Genomic DNA, 18,614 nt, shown 5'->3' with positions numbered 1-18,614 from the left:
AAAAAAAACTTCTGTCCAGCACTGTATCAAATAATTGCCACATTGTGGTCTAGTGATTTGGTTCTCTTCCGAATTAAAGAGGAACTTTCAAAAAATAGCAAAAAATTTACCTTTAATTTTGAATCCCTCTGCAAAGTGATTTCAGTGGGTCCCACACGGTCCTGCATTCCTTCTTCTCCTCGTGGATGGGACAGCGAACTCCACCATGTGACCAGCCAGAGGACAGCCGGATTTAACATTTTTTTTATTACACAGCATTTATATAGCGCTGACATATTACGCAGCGCTGTACAAAGCCCATGGTCATTTCAATGGCTGTCCCTCAGGAGCTCACAATGTCCCTACCATAGTCATATGTCATTGCCACAGTCTAAGCCTGATTTGAGAGGAAGCCAATTAACCTAACTGCATGTTTTTGGGATGTGGGAGGAAACCGGAGTACCCGGAGGAAACACACACGGGGGGTAACCTGCAAACTCCATGCAGATAGTGCCCCGGCCCAGATTCCAACCTGGGACTCAGCGCTGCAAAGGCCAGAGTGCTAACCACTGAGCCACCGTGCTGCCATGCGATGATCTGTGATGCATTTTTTATGATCACACTACAACACCCAGAGCACAAATTTAGGAACCTGAAATCTGTTCTGACTGGTTGTCTATCCACAGACTCGGCTTTATTATTTTTACACATTGCTATAATTTTTCTCTTTTCTCAGAAATCTATAATTACATTTCCTTCCTGTCTTCTGATCAGACCCACGTTTTATACATTTTATTGGCCGTCTCGGGTGATCTAAACAAGTAACTTTATAAACAAAGTACACACATATGATATGCTGATAGTTGGGTTATTGGCTGGGTATGGTCAGTGCAGCTCCCAGCATCCACGTCTCTTTGGCTATGGGAAAATCAGCAAATCACCAGATGATACAAAAATAAGGAAGTTGTAAATCTAAAAACAAATTCATCTGTAAGTGAAATAGAAAGAAACCATTTTTGGTATCGGCTGAGGTTTTCTTTTTGGTTGGTTTCTCTTACCTCCTTATCATCCCGCACCTTACACCCCTATAAATTAACCCTTAAGCAAATAACTTTGTTTTTCCCCTCTTGTGGTTCTAAATACTGATACCAGTGATCACCAGCTACAGACAGTGTGCTGAGCAGCCATGCCTTGCAGGGCTGGATAATTTACTAGGCCACATGGTCCAAGGCAATATGATTGTCAGGAGCGGCACCTGGCCACTGGGTTCACTTGAAAAAAAAATGTGGGTGAGTTCGTGTAGTGTTTGGTAAAATAATTCAACCTCCCTGACATATGAGCCAACGTGTTCTTGATTAAAACCATCATCATTTTCATCAACTAAACCTATTTTTTTAAATCACGTTCATAATTTGTTGTGCCGTAACACATCACCCAAAAAGCGTTAAAAATGCATTGGAACTTTACCCAACCTCACACTTCCCTTAACAAAATCCGCACTGGTGGTAATAGATTAAACAATTGTTTCCATGTGGAATCGTGGATTGAGTCCCTGAAGTTTAACTGATTGTGCCCCTGCTGCATAGCCGATTGTGTCCCTGTGGAATCGCCAATTGTTTCCATGTGGAATCGTGGATTGAGTCCCTGAAGTTTAACTGATTGTGCCCCTGCTGCATAGCCGATTGTGTCCCTGTGGAATCGCCTATTGTGTCCCTGCAGAATAACTGATTGTGTCCCTTTGAAATCACTAATTGGGTCTCTGCGGGATCGCCGATTGCGTCCCTGCGGCCCTGTGCAATCACTGTGTCTCTGCATTCAACATTACTTGTTACTAATATTTCATGGTGATGATATTTCCTATGTTTGACTTAGACAGTTTTGGGCAGGTAAAAACCTGCGTCCACCCCTTCCTCCCCCATTCCCGCAATCCATTCTGCATGTTTTTGAGGTTTCCTTGTCTTTGAAGGATATACTTGTCAAATCTGCCATCCAGGGCTGCTGCAGGGTGTAGAGGGCTGCAGGTGCAGTCCCTTAGCTTCCCCTTGCACTGACATCATCTCCTGCAGACTCTCCGAGTCATGTAGGGATTTAAATTTATTTTTTTTTTTACCAAAGTTTTCATGAATGTGCAGTATTAGCAGTGTGTGAATCTAATAATGTGACTGTTAATGATCTGGTGTGAATATCACAGTCACCGTATAAATGTTACTTATTTCCAGCTATATAGAAAACAGGAATACGTTTGCATTATTAGGTGGTTTTTGGGCACATTGTCATTTCTGTTTTCTTCTTTTCTATTGCAGCTCCATGGGGAAAGAGACGCTGGAAATCCTTCCACACCGTGCTAAAGGGAACTCTGCTCTTCCTCCTAAAGGTAAATCACTGTCCAAGTGCTAAAACAGCAGACTCCTCTAGTGGAGACCAGGGGAACTGCATGCTGCTTTGCTAAACCATTGTTAACGAATATCATCAGTTTCATGTGTCTTATCTATTATTAATATTATTAAACTGTATTTATATAGCACCAATATTATACACAGCACCGTATATTAAATAGGGGATGCAAATGACAAATATACAGGGGCAGGAGAGGACCCTGCCCAAAAGAGCTTACAATCATTGTTACATTTGCCTTTTCTTTAAGGCCTGCAATGTCAAGTTAAACCTGGTCAACTTAGTAAATATTAAGGCGTTTCAAGTGCAACCCATGACAAGTTCAAAGGTCCTTACAATTGGCCGATATAAAAAAAAAATGTATGGTAAAACAGACATTTAAATGATTGTTACCACAAGACACATTGGGCCTGATTTTTTAAAGTCTGAAATGGATCTGTTCCAGGATTAAAAACATTTGCTAACAAATGACTTTTTAAAGAAATTAAAGCTCTCCAAGAATAGAGAGGATACACTTTCATCAGTGAACCTGGGTGATAAGGCAAACCTGGAATGGATTTCTTCAAAGTCATTTGCTAGCAAGTGTTTTGAATCCTGGACCAGATCCATTCCAGATTTGTTGGATCACCATGTTCACTGATAAAAGTGTATCATCTCCAGCCTTGGAGAACTTTAATAAATCAGGCTCATTGGAAGCTTATACACATGGCAAGGGCTGATAGGGTGATTGCTGGGCACCAGGCATCAAAACATAGTCATAGTAGTCAGATTGATCAGTGGGTTGTTTTGTTCACATTGCTCAGATAGTATTAGGTGAACACTGAGCTCCAAGTTGCTGCCTTAAATTTACTAATCAGTGACTAATCAGCCAATGAGGGCCTTCCAAAGTAGCTGCAGCTTGTAGGATAAGGTCTGACGGGCTGAAATTCCCAGGAATAACTCGTAATATGCCAGGAAGTAGCCAAGACATTTATACTATGTGCATTGTCTTGTCCACACACCTGTCAGTGGTTCAAGTCTGAAATCTTTAATATTGAAATCTGTGGTTACAGACCCTGATCCAAGAAGATATGGACTGCACTTTTTTTTAATCTATACCCTGATATGTGTTGGAGATTTGCTTTAAATGGTCCCATGTGACAATTTTCCATATCTCTTGGCAGGATGAGTACAGGTCAGACTTCCAGTTTCCTGAGGAGGTGATCAGCGTTCATCATTCTTTAGCTGAGAAAGCTTCTGACTACACCAAGAGAGCCAACGTCTTCCGCCTGCAGACCGCTGATTGGCGAGTGTTCCTCTTCCAGGCTCAGTGAGTAACGTGTATCATGTTGTATTGGAACGTTTCTGTTTGAAGATAGGGTGGAGGGGGATATGTGGGATACCCAAATCTCCCCTGCTTTATAATAATTGCCAAGCCCTGACATCATAATAGTTACATAGTTAGTCGGGTTGAAAAAAGACAAAGTTCATCAAGTTCAACCACTGGGGAAATAAACATATCCCAGATATAAAACCCTATAGACATTGTTGATCCAGAGGAATAAACCCCTTACAAAACCCCAGGTACAACGTACTACAACAGGGAAAAAATTCCTTCCTGATCCCATGTGGCAATTGGATGTTCCCTGGATGCAAATGACAGACAGATACAAACAATGATACAGGAAGAGGAGAGGACCTTGCCCTTAAGAGCTTACAATCTAGGAGATTGACGTACCCTTTATCCTGAAGTGACACGGCTCAGTGACCAGGAACTGAGACTGATGATGGTAAATGTATTCCACGTTGGAGCTTTCCTATCCAGAAGATATTTGCAGCAGAACAGAGAGGCCATAGAGTCTGGTTCAGCAAGTTTCAGATTATCGGCTGCCCCATCTGTTTCTCAAGTCTTGTGAATTAATTGCCAGTTTTTAGATATGCAAAGCATTTTGCAAAATAGTTTTGTGGCCAAAAATTGCTCAAATCGTGACTTCATACCCAGTGTGCAGATTAAGATATCTTTTAATACGTCTGGTGGAAATGTTCCTGGAGAAATTCCGGTCTACATGACAAACATGGACATTCCATGTGGAAGAATTTTGCCACCAATCTGTTTGTTTTGGACGCTTGTTGGGTTACAATTTCCATTTATTGGTATATTCTATGAAGAGGGGAGGGGGGAGAACGAGTGAGCGGCACCCCACTGTGCTCTACTCTATTGACATGTATAACGGTCGTTCACTGTCATTTGGGTGACCAATACGAGCGTCTGACTTGTGTACATAGCCCTAGCCATGACAAGATGTTACCAACATAGGTGAACTTTTCATAGTGATGAGTGAGCATGAGCAAATCTGCCCGTGTTCATTCTGTTTCCGTATAAATACCAATTATTGGCAAGGTACGCCATGGGTTTAGGTTGCTGCTACAGTGGCTCTATAACTGGGCATTTTATACAAAAAGCTTTGAGAGTTATGTAAAGTACGAGTCCATACATTACGGTGACCATGCCATCTGGCACATCAGGAAAAGTCAGATCATGTGGTGCTTGGCACTCTTTAGAAGTTAATTTTCAGCACATTGCAAAATGAAGAGGTACATATTAAACTTTAGCTGATCTCTGTTTTTTTCACCCCTGTAAGAGTTCTAAGAACAAAGAGAATGCCAGGAAAGATGAATCATTTAGAACAGGTACATACAGAACAGGGCACAGTGGCTCAGTGGTTAGCACTCTGGCCTTTGCAGCAGTTTGCAAGTTTGAATCTCGGCCAGGACACTATCTGCATGGAGTTTGCAGGTTCTCCCCGTGTTTGTGTGGGTTTCCTTCTCTGGACTCAAGTTTCCTCCCACATTCCAAAACAAAAACATGCAGTTAGGTTAATTGGCTTCCCCCTTAAAATTTACCACAGACTGTAATAATGACAGATGACTAAGGTAGGGACATTAGATTGTGAACTCCTATGAGGGACAGCTACTGACATAACTATGGACCTTGTACAGCACTGCGTAATATGTCAGCGCTATATAAATACTGTGTAGTAATAATAATAATAATAATACAGAGCATGAATTGTTGATGGTAAATATCTGGAATTTGTCTCCCATAGGTCACCTGAAGAGATGATGTCCTGGATTTGCCGGATTAATTTAGTAGCGGCCATGTTTTCTTCTCCACCTTTTGCAGCTGCTGTGGGCTCTCAGAGAAGATTTTATAGACCCATCCTACCCTCCGCCCAGTCCAAGCTTGATCTGGTAGGTGATGTTTAGTGACATTTTCACTTGTCTGTCCACAGTTTATTGAAAGAAAATGCAGCTGTGCCATCGTAGCTCTAAATAAATTGGATCTATATTCAAATATTAACCTAAAGCTTTGTTAAAGTTTTGTTGGGCAAGGTAAATAAAACCTAAAAGGCAGAAATACCTTTTATAGAGGTAATATAGCTTCAGATTGCCTTCAGTGCTGGTCACATGTCTGTAATGTAAACTTTGCCCTAGCTCAGGGTTGGGGAAGAAAGTGGGGTGGGGAGGAGGTTAAAATTTTGCAGAAGGACCCACAGATTTATAGTAAGGCTACGTACACATATCAGATGATTCTCATCCGATAATCGCCTCGGGGCTGATAATGGACGAGAATCTTGAGTGTATACAGTGCTGCGGGAGAACGATGGAGCAGCACCCTGCTGTATTCTCTCCCCTTCACTTTCATTATGCTTGTTGTCCGTGGATCTACCAGGACGGATGGTGGACAACAAGCAATCATAATGAAAGTGAAGGGGAGAGAATACAGCAGGGTGCCGCTCCATCGTTCTCCCGCTCCCCTCTCCATAGAGCAGGAAGGTGCTGTATGTACAGATCTCGTTTATGCATTGTGCAGTCTTTTATTGTTGGAAAGGATTGTGAAAGATTGCACATGTGTACCCAGCCTTACTACCCTGCTGAGAACAAAGTATTTGATTCCATTCAGCACAGGCAGAGATCACAGTGCCAGATCCAAAGATTTCTCGAAGGATCGAGGAATTTTTTAACTTATCTGACAGTTATACCAAAATGCTTTCAGCTATATATTTAGCAGATCAAAAAGAGACTTTTGGCTAAATTTCACCAAACCAGAATTTTGCTCATTTCACTATATTGGCAACATTTTTATGTGGTGTCATGGGTAGTTAGGTTTTTAATATATTCTTTGTATTTGTATTGTTATTGTATATTTATGTGCTGTCACTTTCTTCATACTTTGCAAGTTTTCATAATATATATTCGTTCTGAGTCCTCATTCCGTTACTGACGTGTCTCTACTTCAACCATCTCTGCTTCCAATTTTTATGGGTCATGCAGCAATCCTCCTCCGTTGGGCAGACACTGATATAGCACATCTATCAAGTGGCAAAGTCAGCTGAGTTCCACTAACGCTTCAGTAGCCCCCAGGAGCCATTTAAAATTCATTACAAAGCCACCTTGTTTTTGTCTATTCATTGCTCTCCTATTGACTCCAATGAATTGGTCAGCAATGTTTTGCCCAGGGTCTCCCAGTTTTGTCCCCAAACTCAGTTTTCTGTACTTCTAGTGGTGGCAGGGGGTGGTTTTCCTGGCACATGTTTGTGTTGAGGCTGAGCACATTTGCTTTTTTGTCGATTGGTGAGAAGCATCAAATAAACTTTAGGCACTGTTCTGTAAATCAAGGGGCAAATTGTGTCTCCGGTGTACTCCAGCAGCAGGAGTTCCTTTACTGGCTCTGTGGCCATTCATTGAGCTGTGCCATATGTATTCTCTACAATATAAAATAAATACGTTATTTAAGAAAGGACTTAGAACTTGTGCACCATCCAGACCCTCATAAGAAATCAGTCTCACAGTTTTTATCAGGAAGTGAACTGTCTGTTCGGGGTGCATCGATTCCTTTCATTAATATAACATTACACAATCTCCATATAGGAAGAGCAGCTTCAGTCTCACGAGTCCTTGATGGACAGATTTACCGATGACCTGACTGAGCATCAGCGATATCTTCCAGACCCCAAGAGCAAAAGTCGAGACTCTGAAGACTACCATTTGCGGGAGGAGTATTTACGATACGAGGTAAGGGGGATCTCTTTATTCAGAAGTTTTACTTCCTAAGGGTCACACAAATCAAATAGAGGGACTTGTTTGAAATGCAAAGTTATGTAATGTAATTTCAGGATGTATGATGGTGGTACTCATACATATGGTTATGCCATGATACTACCTGGCCTTCATTTGTTACCACCAGGACAATCTTTGACCAGCCTAACCTTCCTGGCCCATTGCCCGCCAGCAAACTAGAAGACTTAACGGCTTAGACCAGAGACAATGATAGGGGGGGGGGGGGGGGCTTGGCTCTGACCTCATTTTTGTCCAGAACCCTATTTTGTCTTTTCTACTGTTTTACATATTATTAATGTCCTGGTAAAGGGCAGTTCAGGACACAAGATCCCCTTTATCCGCTGGCTTGACCCTGCTACTAATCTGAAGTCAGACTTAATCTGAAGTCTGGTTCTGGGGAGACCTTGGGCATTCTAAAAATACTGAATATTCTGATGCCTGCACTATTACCCTTCCTTTACCTATTGCTGTTCTCCAGCAGTGAGACCCTGACTTCCAAACTCTGTTATGTAAATTTTGGAATGGGGTTTGGAATTCAGGTCTGATTGCACCAATAGGCACATGTGAGTGTATGATGGTACTTATGTGGGCAGAGCCCCACTATTGCATCACAGCTCTGGGCAGCAAGATTAAGGAGACCACCATAGAAGGTGCCATGGATGGGCTGCCAGTCGGACAACCAATATTGTACAATAAAGCTTTGGGTTATATGGGTCAGACCTTAAGGTTTCTGACTCTTTCAGTAATTTTTTTGCACATTCTGCTTCCTTTCAGAAACTGAGGTACGAAACTTACGTCAAGCTCCTGGCTGTACGTTTGGAAAGCGGCTCCGATGATCTCCAAGCTTTTGAGTCTCGGCTAACGGAACCTGATGGTGATCAGGGCGAGACCGCCGGATTAAAGAGATCTTACTCAAGCCCTTCTCTTAACCCAGAGAACTCTCCCGTGGTGGTGAAAGTAAAACGCAACATCTCCGAAAGACGCACATACAGGAGAATTATTCCTAAACGCAACAAAAACCTTGTGTGACGAGGGGACGTCTGGCAGACCTCCGGTGCACTTTTTTCATGGTACTCCCTGGGTGCAGTGTAATCACGACCATCAGGTGCCTTATTCATGTTGCTTTCGCAGGGACCACCAGAAGACTATACGCATGGTCTCTCCCTATAGCAAAGGAATTTAAAATTCCTTAAATAAATCAACAGAACCCTATGGGATTCTGACGCTATGCTCCCGGTTTTAAATAAGGAACAATGTTCCTTGGTTACTTAGAAAGTATGGCGTATAGATTAGGTTAATCTTTCATGTGTATCTTTTAGAAATATACATAGGTCAGCAGATTTTCTTCCTCGATTACTTCTCATATATATCTTATAAGCTGTTCCCACCTTTTGCTTTTATCCTGCAGTTTCCTATTTCGCCTCCAGCTGGCGCTCTTGCACTGTCAGGACTGAGAGCAGCTACAGACTCTTGGTCTATAAATCTTTTTTGTCCCATTTTTCAGAGCAAATCTTGTTCTAGGATTGTTTCTGTCTCTTCCTCCTAAATAGCGGGGTGCAACAATATATTAGAACATGGGGGGCCCAATATTAAGGTCAACAAATGCGGTATTCACACAGAAATAACTGGTGACACTGCCCAATTATAAAAATGATGATCAGCTGAAACTCTTTACTTTTATGAATGATCACCGGTTCATTACAATTTTACTACTACTGCCACTTGATCGGCACTTTACAGATTGTCTTAAAAGTGTCTCCATTGTGGCCTATGGCCTTTGCTGCGATCACAACCATAGACGATCTGTAAAGTGGTGATAATGATAAATGGGGTGGTATTAGTAAAGATTCTTCTGTGATATACAGTATACCCCCCTGGCCCCTTTTAGCCGGGTGCACCACCCAGCACCTTTCAGTAACCACCCGGCTGTTTTTTTGGCGGTTACTGAACAGTTGGGTCACAATACAGGGCTAGCACCCACCTACAGCTTAAAACTGATCTATTCATTCATTAAAGTGATGATTATGTCAGCTGTTCACTAATTGGAGTGATCACAGTAGTACACCTCACTGGTGATAATGATCACAATTTTATAAATGGACCCCTTGAGTGTGGAAGGATTTCTGATTCATTGATGTTTGTCATGTCGATGTTCAGTACACGAGATCCCGGAGATGATAGAAGTAGTGACGTCTGCATGGCATTAATGGTCACCCAGTGGCATAATGAGCTGTAATACATCATGAATCTGGGATTACCTGGCCCCCATTACAAGGGAGGGACATTGACAGATATTTCTTTATACATTTCACGTTTAGCAGAGCAAGGTTTGGCCTGACACATGAACACACCAATAGCAAGATCATCATCAAAAAAGAATAAGACTACTAAGGTGCTGTAGGGAGCTTCAAATCTGCTTCTCTTCAGAGGTGCTTCTGCTGTTTATGTCTAGATTGGCTTCCTGAAAAACCTGGCTGCACAGATAGGTTTGCAGGATTGTTTTCATGCTGCGTTTGCAAAAGCCTGCACAGGCTTTTATAGGCGTCTGCAAGCCTACGGAGATGTTTGGATGGCCACCACCATCTCATGACTGGCTGACATTTTCACCAAATCTACCCAACAGCTATCAGTTCCTTGACAGCAGACTGCAATGCAAGCCTTGAACCCGCACCAAGACCTTGCAGCCCCTGGGACATAGCAACACCCTGAATACTTGCAGGTTCCAGGCGGTGAGCAGATTTCAGACGGCGTGCAATCTTACATTCACTATGATAAATCTGCAGAGTTCACTTTCTCCCTGTGGATATCCTGTAATGCAATTTACACAATGCTATAAATTTAGAAAGGCTCCTTGTGTTGATTCTCGTATATCTGTACCTACAGTGAGCAAAAGAACAACACAGATTCACCATTGTGAATATTAATAAATCATCGGCCTGTTCATGTTTATAGATCACAGCTACCAAATCCATACATGGGCCGATCTGTGTCTGGCAATGCAGATCTCTGTCTGCATGGCTATAATCTACGGCACGCTGGGCTGTAGGAGTTTGCACTACGATGGACGCCAACATTTAGAATCAGCACCGCTGCATTAGTTTTAGTAATAACAAGAAAACATTTTTCCTGCATAAATCAGGAACAAAGAACTCATAAAAATCTCACACTATACAAAGGATCATCATTCCGCAGTCCTGCCTGGGGATCTGATTGGTCAGGGACGTATTACACTGCTCTGCCATTGGGTTCCTCATTGGGAGGTTGTGTCGCCAGACATTTCCATGTTTCTGTTGGTTCACTCGTCATATAAATGTTTGTGGTACTATTTCTGTTCACGTCTGTTCACGTCTGTTCATGTATCTCGTGCTGCTAAGGACCAATGTATGTTCCTTTGTTCTAGGGCCGGTCTAGGCTCAGCTGATGCTTTGTCTCTGGATGAGCCCAGTGATAGAACTGGGCAATTCTGCTGTATTGTTTCTGCGAAATATATTTAGAGAAATGATTCTTAAAAATGCCTTAAGCTTTGCTTTCTGCTGTTTTACCTGTGACCCCGGCTGAAGTCACAGCAGACAACCTCAGCTTTCATAGTGTTACCTTCACGTCGCTGTTTTAGAATTCTAAATATGACTTTGTAGCCCAATAAGCACAATAAAAAGTCAGATAAGCCCCTCCCCCTTCTCTGCCATAAGGGGTGTGGCTGGTACTCAGCTCTGCAGACACAGAGCACCGAAGAGAGGGAGAAGAAACGTGTATTTTAATGCCTTTCTAATACAATAAAAATCTTCATAAATTATAATTTGCGGGGGGGTTGGGTTTGGAGGGGGTAGAGGACCATAAATTAATAAAAAGCTGTGAGATGCCAATTAGGCTACAAGCGCAGTGTTAGCTGATTTGAGCGTCAAACAGTATTGTTGTTTTATGTTAGAAAGAGAGTTTAGTGACGCACAAGACACAAAATGACATCATAGTTCTATGATGTCACTCATTCCTTGACTGGATTATCTCATACAACGGCCATTTTGCTGGATTTGATGCATCTGATGCATTTTACTGCACGGTTGCTTCACATTTCCCCTGGTAAGCTGTAAATTATTGCTGTGTATTGTATGAGTGGATCTGCCGTGGACGGTCTCAGGGTGGCCATACATGCAAAGTTATTGCCACGTGATGGAGACAATTCATGCACAATGGTGCAACCATCTCATTGGCTGCTGGGCATGAACGCTAGTCGGCGATCGGCAGGTTGTCCAATCAGCTTTGATCCCTAATATATCAGATTTATTATTTCTGATCTGTGCTGCCTTTAAAGGGGATCAGCTGACACTCATCCAATAGAAATATTCATTTCATGGAGGATGATTATTGGTCGGATTGTTAGGTTCCCTCCTTCCTGACTGCACACCGCAGATTTACTGGATTCTCCATTTCCATGTGGCGTCAAATGTTCAATATTTGCATTGCTTTTATTTTTAGCCGTTGTCATAGTGTTAGAATTGTTTAATGCCGTTGTTGTTATCTGAGCCACCTTCGATGTCCTCATCCCTCTGATCAGGTACTATGCAGAGCTTTTATGTAAGCGGAGGGGGAGGCCGGAAGTGCCGCCTGAATCTTTGCACTGAAATAAATAATAAAAGTGTTTTTCTTGCGTCATGTTTGGTTATTCATTGTATTTCTGTGATTTATTATTTTATGTAGGGCCAACATATTACGCAGCGCTGTACATTAAATAGACAGACAGTGACACAGGAGGAGGAGAGGACCCTGCCCTGAAGAGCTTACAATCTAGGAGGTGGGGGAAGTATCACACAATAGGAGGGGGATATGGAATTCTGGGTGGAGAGAAGATAAGAGCGTGTACAAGGAGTAATAAACAGAAGCCGTTGCGTAATTCCCGGCTGTTTTGATATTTAATGGGATGTTTGACGTCCATGGGAGTCTCTTGTAGCCTCTTAAGCAGCTGAAATGTACAGAGAAGTGCTGCTCGGTGAGGTGGCTGAATCATGTGAGAACACTTAGCTCTCTAAGCTGAAAGCGATCTCCGTTCTTGCCGTATTCCCAGCCCACCAACTGCCAGGAAAGAACACGACTGATCTTAGAATTGTGTGTGTGCCCCGAGCCATGGCAATGGTTTCCATAACCGGATTGGCACCAATAATTTGACTCTGTATTTATAAACCGCTTTACATTCATAGATAACACCATTATGGGTCCGTACTGGGAATGTGAGCCATAGCAGTGCCCATACGGACCCAATGTCTGCACTGTACGAGTTCATCTACTGCAAGAAAATACAGAAAAATATAAATGTAATAATGAAATGAGAAGACAGGTGATGGTCAGAAGCATTCACCTGGCCCAGAGACGAGGAATTTCCACTAATGGCTCCTTTCTTCTAAGGTCAATATAGCGATCAGATCTGAGATGTTTTTATCAGCATTCTTTTGTCCTCAAATAGATGTGGAAGGATCGGACATTTTCTGGATATTAACCAATTTTGGGTACTTTGTATAAAGAATCATTCATATCTGATCAGATTTCCAATAATTCTCCATGCAAGAAGGAGGAATGGAGGGGTAGAATATTATTATTCTTTAACAGGATTTATATAGCACCAACATATTAGCCAGCGCTGTACATTAAATAGGGGTTGCAAATGACAGACAGTGACACAGGAGGAGGAGAGGACCCGGCCCCAAAAAAACTTACGATCTAGGAGTATATCAAATGTGTGTGTCATGATATTTTTACACAGTATTTAGTATTTATAAAGTGCCGACATATTACGCAGCGCTGTACAAAGTCCATAGTCATGTGACTAGCTGTCCCTCAGAGGAGCTCACAATCTAATGTCCGTACCATGGTCATATGTCTTTATTACAGTCTAAGGACAATTTTTGGGGAAGCCAATTAACCTAACTGCATGTTTTTGGGATGTGGGAGGAAACCGGAGTACCCGAATGGGGAGAACCTGCAAACTCCATGCAGAGATTCCAACCTGCGATCCAGCGCTGCAAAGGCCATAGTGCTAACCACTGAGCCACCATGCAACCCTAATATGATATCAAACTTGACTATTGGTGGAAAATTGATCAGCCCCGAACATTTCCAATAGATCCTCTTGTGTGTTCTAGGCCCAAACCACCAACATGATAGATGGGCCGGAGCTTTCACATTTTAACCCGAGTTTCAGGACAATAATTCTGCCAGGAGAACCCATCATACACCCAGATTCTGCAAACTACTCAGAACATTCACCAACTATTGTCATTTTTCTAGTGTGCCCTCATTCAGGGTATTCTAAAGACTGCTAAGTGGCAGCAGCAGGGTCACCCTGGATAACCTTAGACCCCCTAGTTATTAATATTATTATCATTAAACAGGATTTATATATCGCCTACATATTGTGCAGCGCTGTACAACTAGGGGTTGCAAATGACAGTGATAAAGTGAATCTTTGCATTGCCAGAACTGGGAAACGTACATTCATATTCTTGTTCTTTCGGCATCTTCCAATAAACAGATCCCTTGCATGTATTAGAAGCAGGATAGCCAGATGATTACTGATATGCAAATGCTGACTTCTTTCAAAAGTCAGCAGCTAATCCCCTCCCCCTGTCCTCTGATGTGTGCAGAGATCGGTGACATGGGACACACATATCCTCTATGCTGTGCTTAATGGGGTAATTATCTGGGGCTTTGGGGTAGAGGGGCAATAAAAGAAAGCTTTAGTGAATCATGCATATAGCAGTGGTTGTAGCATCCTAGAGGGGGGCAGACCATGGGCCATGGATATAATGGCAGCTCAACCCATTGTATGGAGAGCCAGTCAGCAGCTTGCACATCGGGCCGTCTGATTATAAAGCGGATGGGGTGACGCATTTATAAATTCCTTGTCTGAATGTCCTAAATATTTTCTACATTTGCTGCTCTTTATTTAACTGCAGCTCTGGCGTTCCACTCTATCCGTCATTCAGACTGTTTTACAGCGGCGGCTGTCACCAGCGCTCGGTATTCTTGTTCTTTATGTCATCACGCAGATGTAGACACGCTGAATTTTTATAAAAATGTCCCAAATCCTGACACCCGCATTATCCCATACTCATCCCTGTGCTGCTGGCAGTAAATGATGGGTAGCAGAGGGGCGTCCGGGCCCTGACAATTCTGTGTACAAAGGAAGGCTTTGTTTCTGAGCAGCCAAGCGGGGTGACAAAGCTCCGGGAGGTAAAAGTCTTTGTACAGAGATGCTAAGCGACGTTTTGTTGTATTCGGAGGAGTCGGGGGCACTCGGCCCATGTACTGCGCACACCTCGGGCACTGGGGAGACCCATAAAGTCAGCCAGCCAGCGGGAAATTTAAAATCACATTTATAATTGATATTACGTCTTTATTACATTTTTGTGCTTTTTATGTAGACAAACTATTAAACTTTATGAACATAATTTCTTTAAATAAACATATTCCATTTAGCTATAGGGGTTCTATTATAGCAGCATATACATCTATTACCAAAAGATGACCCCCCAGGGCCTAATATTGTGTATAATGCCTCTGGCTGCATCCACCCGGGATTAACCCTTCGGGAGACAGCTACTGATGGTCCTGCAAACACTACTGGCTGCCTGAACCATTTTAGGCTTACCTGTACCAGAACCTTTGGCCTTCCCTTTCTTTCTTGAAATATATTCTTCAAGGCCCCAGTCACCTAGATACCTAATACACTGCAAGCTCCATTGCTATAAACCTTAATGTCCTCAACAATACCCCTGAGAAGCCAATAGGCGAAACGCGTCGGGCTAAGAGCCATCTAGCGTTTTCTCTTGCTAATCATTATTATTATTCCATATTTATGTATAGATAACGGTCAGGAGCACCTCAAGTATATAAATGGGGTATGACCTAAAACCCATTGATTTGCATATATGGCCATGTTTGCTATGTAAATATAATCAATGAACGGTCAGTACAAACTTGATTGCCAAATGTAACACCCCATCTTCTCTTCATTGTCTTCTTACTATAACAGGACTTACTGTTATGCGAGTGGGGTGTGGAAAACTCAATACAATTGACAAGAGGGGAGTCTGAACCCCTAAGTTTTTTTTTCCTAATATTGTGTAGCTAATCCTCGTGACCCATCCAGGTATGGACTACACAAGACTTCCTGTCTCCTATGGTATCCGACACGTTACAGTGTTCTAACCAGAAGCTGTGATGGAAGAAGCTGTAGGTGGGTGGCAGCCCTTGTATTGTGAGCCAACTCTTCAGTAACAACCCAAAAACAGCCGTGTGGGTGCTGAAAAGTGCTGGGTGGTGCACCCTGCTAAAAGGGGCTGGGGAGATCACTGACAATAGCAGCAGACTGTTTAAGTGCCACCTCTGACCCTTCTTTTTCCCATAGTGCATCCTGCTGCCATCTGTTCCTCAGGTAAATGACGCACCTGGCCAGTCACATGATCTAAAAGTAAATGTGATCCATCGGACCAGACCACCTTCTTCTATTGCTACATGATCCACTTCCTACCCTCACTTGCCCATGCTTTTGATGGTAGATAGGAGTCCACATGGGCTCTCCGCAGCTGTGCAGCCCTCTGACATAATTTTCTTATGGTCAGCATTGGGATTTTTAGCAATTTGTGCTACAGTAACTCTTCTGTATGATTGGATTAGATGGATTCACTTCGCCCCCATGCCCATTGCCCTATTGTTGGTTCACTGGTTCTCCTTCCTTGGACCCCTTTTATTAGGTAATAATTATAATATATATATATTATTACATATTATTAATATACAGTACTTTTATAGCGCCGACATTACACAGCACTGTACAAAGTCCATAGTCATGTGACTAGCTGTCCCTCGAAGGAGCTCACAATCTAATGTCCCTACCATAGTCATATGTCATTAATACAGTCTAAGGGGAATGTTGGGGGAAGCCAATTATCCTAACTGCATGTTTTTGGAACCCCTTTTCTGCGTATTAGGAACACTGCTCAAATCCTTTTGACAAAGCCATGTAGCCATCACAATTCATCAAAGTGACGCAGGTTGGATTGCTACACAGGAGGGCTGTAATAATCATTTCCATGAAACCATTGATAAGCAATTTAACAATACATTCCCATTATATTTGCTAACGCGTTTTACAGATAATTCTCGGGAGTATTTGGACATGAGGGTATTTACTGTACAACATTACTAAACATTACCAACCATGTCAATATTTGTGTCCATGACATTGGAAAACATTATTAAAAATCATAGATATACACGTACTTTATTCACCATACTTTGCTCTTATTTATTTTTTGTGTATATGGCCTAAAAACTCCCGATAATCTCTTGATAGAGGAAATTTGTTAGTCTCTGTTGGTAATGGGATGTTGGCACTAGATATCGATTGATCCAATCTCCAATCTGATCCAATTGATACAATAATATCAAAGTAGCCCGAACATAAGAACCCAGACAGTGCTTGGACCTTGGGGTTGGGGTGCTATCTGGGCCATTGGTCTGCAGAATGATGGCTGGCAAAGGTCATCATAGATGTATGGACCGGAATGAAGTCCTTGTAGTCCTTGTAGGCCAGCAGATCTTCAATGGTTGGATCAGAAGATGAGATCTGTCGGGCTGCTGGCCTGGTCTGACTGATGTGGGGTTCTCATTGCTGATATAGCCAATGGTGGGGTCTTACAATAGCCACATACATGCTGCTCGAACACCTTCCATCTAGATATGGCCAATGATCATCCAATAAGTTATAAAATGCTTCCTCTGCAGGTCTCTGGCACCTTTATAAATAAAAAGAACTCCACTTTCATCTCTAACTGAATGGGAAGCCATACAATGAGAGGATATTCCTTGTTTTGCTACCAGGGGCCCCAAGGGACACACCCTTTCACCATAGAGAGAGGGCGGACGGAGCAATGATCCTGAAAATTGGCACATCTGTATAATTTGCTTTTTTATTTTCTGCTTCGTGAACTTTTATTTGCAAACCCTCACCCTCCCCAACCTTTCCTCCTTATCCTTCCCTCCTGGGACCCCCGGGGTCCCTGTACCCAGCCCTCTGACTGGCTGTCCAGATACTCCGCCGCCATGTGTCATTGGGCGTCTGTCTCTTCGGTGAACGCAGTGATGTCTCAGTCTGAGCGCCAATCTATGGCAGAAATTGCTGGGAGTGAAAGAGTTAAAGGTGTTCTTTTCCTGTGCAGTTTCTACAAATGAGAGGCAGTGAGAAGGAGAAATTCGGCTTGTGTGCATCCATCCACCCCATCATGATCTGGGAGGAGGTAGAATATTTGGAGTGTTAGGAGAAGAGGGAGGCTCTGGGGTATGGGAGGGGGAACATTGCTGAACGCTGGGTGTACTCTTTCTGCTTCCTGCTGTTACTGGTTTGATTTATCCCTAATGAGTTCTGAGCACTTGAATGATCACAGCTCTCCAAGGAGTCTGGTCCATAATGCAGCATCCTGAGGCTGGCAGACACCTCCCGAAAACTGGCGGCCTGCGCTCCATTCATTGAACTCAGCGCCTACTGCTGGTGGAGAGCAAACATGGCGGCTTCCTGCTGTCTATAGGCAGTGGGAGCTGATAATGTACAAACACCACATCTACTACTCCGCCAACCATGGATGGAGACGTTACAGAAGTACCACCAATAGAGTGGACATATGGAGGGCAATTGGGGCCAACATTTTCAATCTCCCACTTTCAAGTTGTCATTTTCAATGGAATTCCACCCCAATGTTGTCTGGGTTCCCCAAACCAAGAAATGGCCCAATGGTGAGGAAGTGTTGTGGACTTTGCAGTCCAGATTGGTAACCACGAGTCCAATGAGTTCAGCCCAACGCAATTCAGCAATGGAACGTTATTGCCAACACCTCGCCTCAACCCTTGGCCTGGTGGTACAAGGGGAAAATCGGAAATCTGACCTTGCTTCCCGACCCTTTACTTATCTTTACTTGATGAACCAATAGCAATGCCCGTGATGTTATATCTGTGAATCTACAAGTCGTTGGGAGATGTGTTGTTCATCGATGGGAATCTCTGCTGAGGCACCACTGCGTGTCCAATTGGTGGTTCCCAGTTATGTGACAGATGTACTGTAATAGTATATTACAAATAAACTGAGCAGCCAAGAT

The 18,614-nt window shown here is 42.9% G+C and overlaps 1 protein-coding gene across 1 annotated transcript in view; it reads left to right on the top strand.

Annotated features, from left to right (window-relative positions):
* Positions 1–12,111, top strand: part of LOC140322599 (uncharacterized) — a 43,767-nt gene extending 31,656 nt beyond the window's left edge. The window contains exons 12-16 of the mRNA XM_072399149.1: positions 2,283–2,353; positions 3,537–3,682; positions 5,460–5,604; positions 7,285–7,428; positions 8,248–12,111. Coding sequence (XP_072255250.1) covers positions 2,283–2,353; positions 3,537–3,682; positions 5,460–5,604; positions 7,285–7,428; positions 8,248–8,502 — 761 coding nt within the window. The 3' untranslated portion in view covers positions 8,503–12,111. The remainder of the gene's footprint in view (positions 1–2,282; positions 2,354–3,536; positions 3,683–5,459; positions 5,605–7,284; positions 7,429–8,247) is intronic.
* The last annotated feature ends 6,503 nt before the right edge of the window (positions 12,112–18,614 follow it).

Source organism: Pyxicephalus adspersus, chromosome 2 (genome assembly GCF_032062135.1).
Source record: "Pyxicephalus adspersus chromosome 2, UCB_Pads_2.0, whole genome shotgun sequence".
Lineage (NCBI taxonomy): Eukaryota > Metazoa > Chordata > Amphibia > Anura > Pyxicephalidae > Pyxicephalus > Pyxicephalus adspersus.
This window is presented reverse-complemented; position numbering and strand designations above follow the sequence as displayed.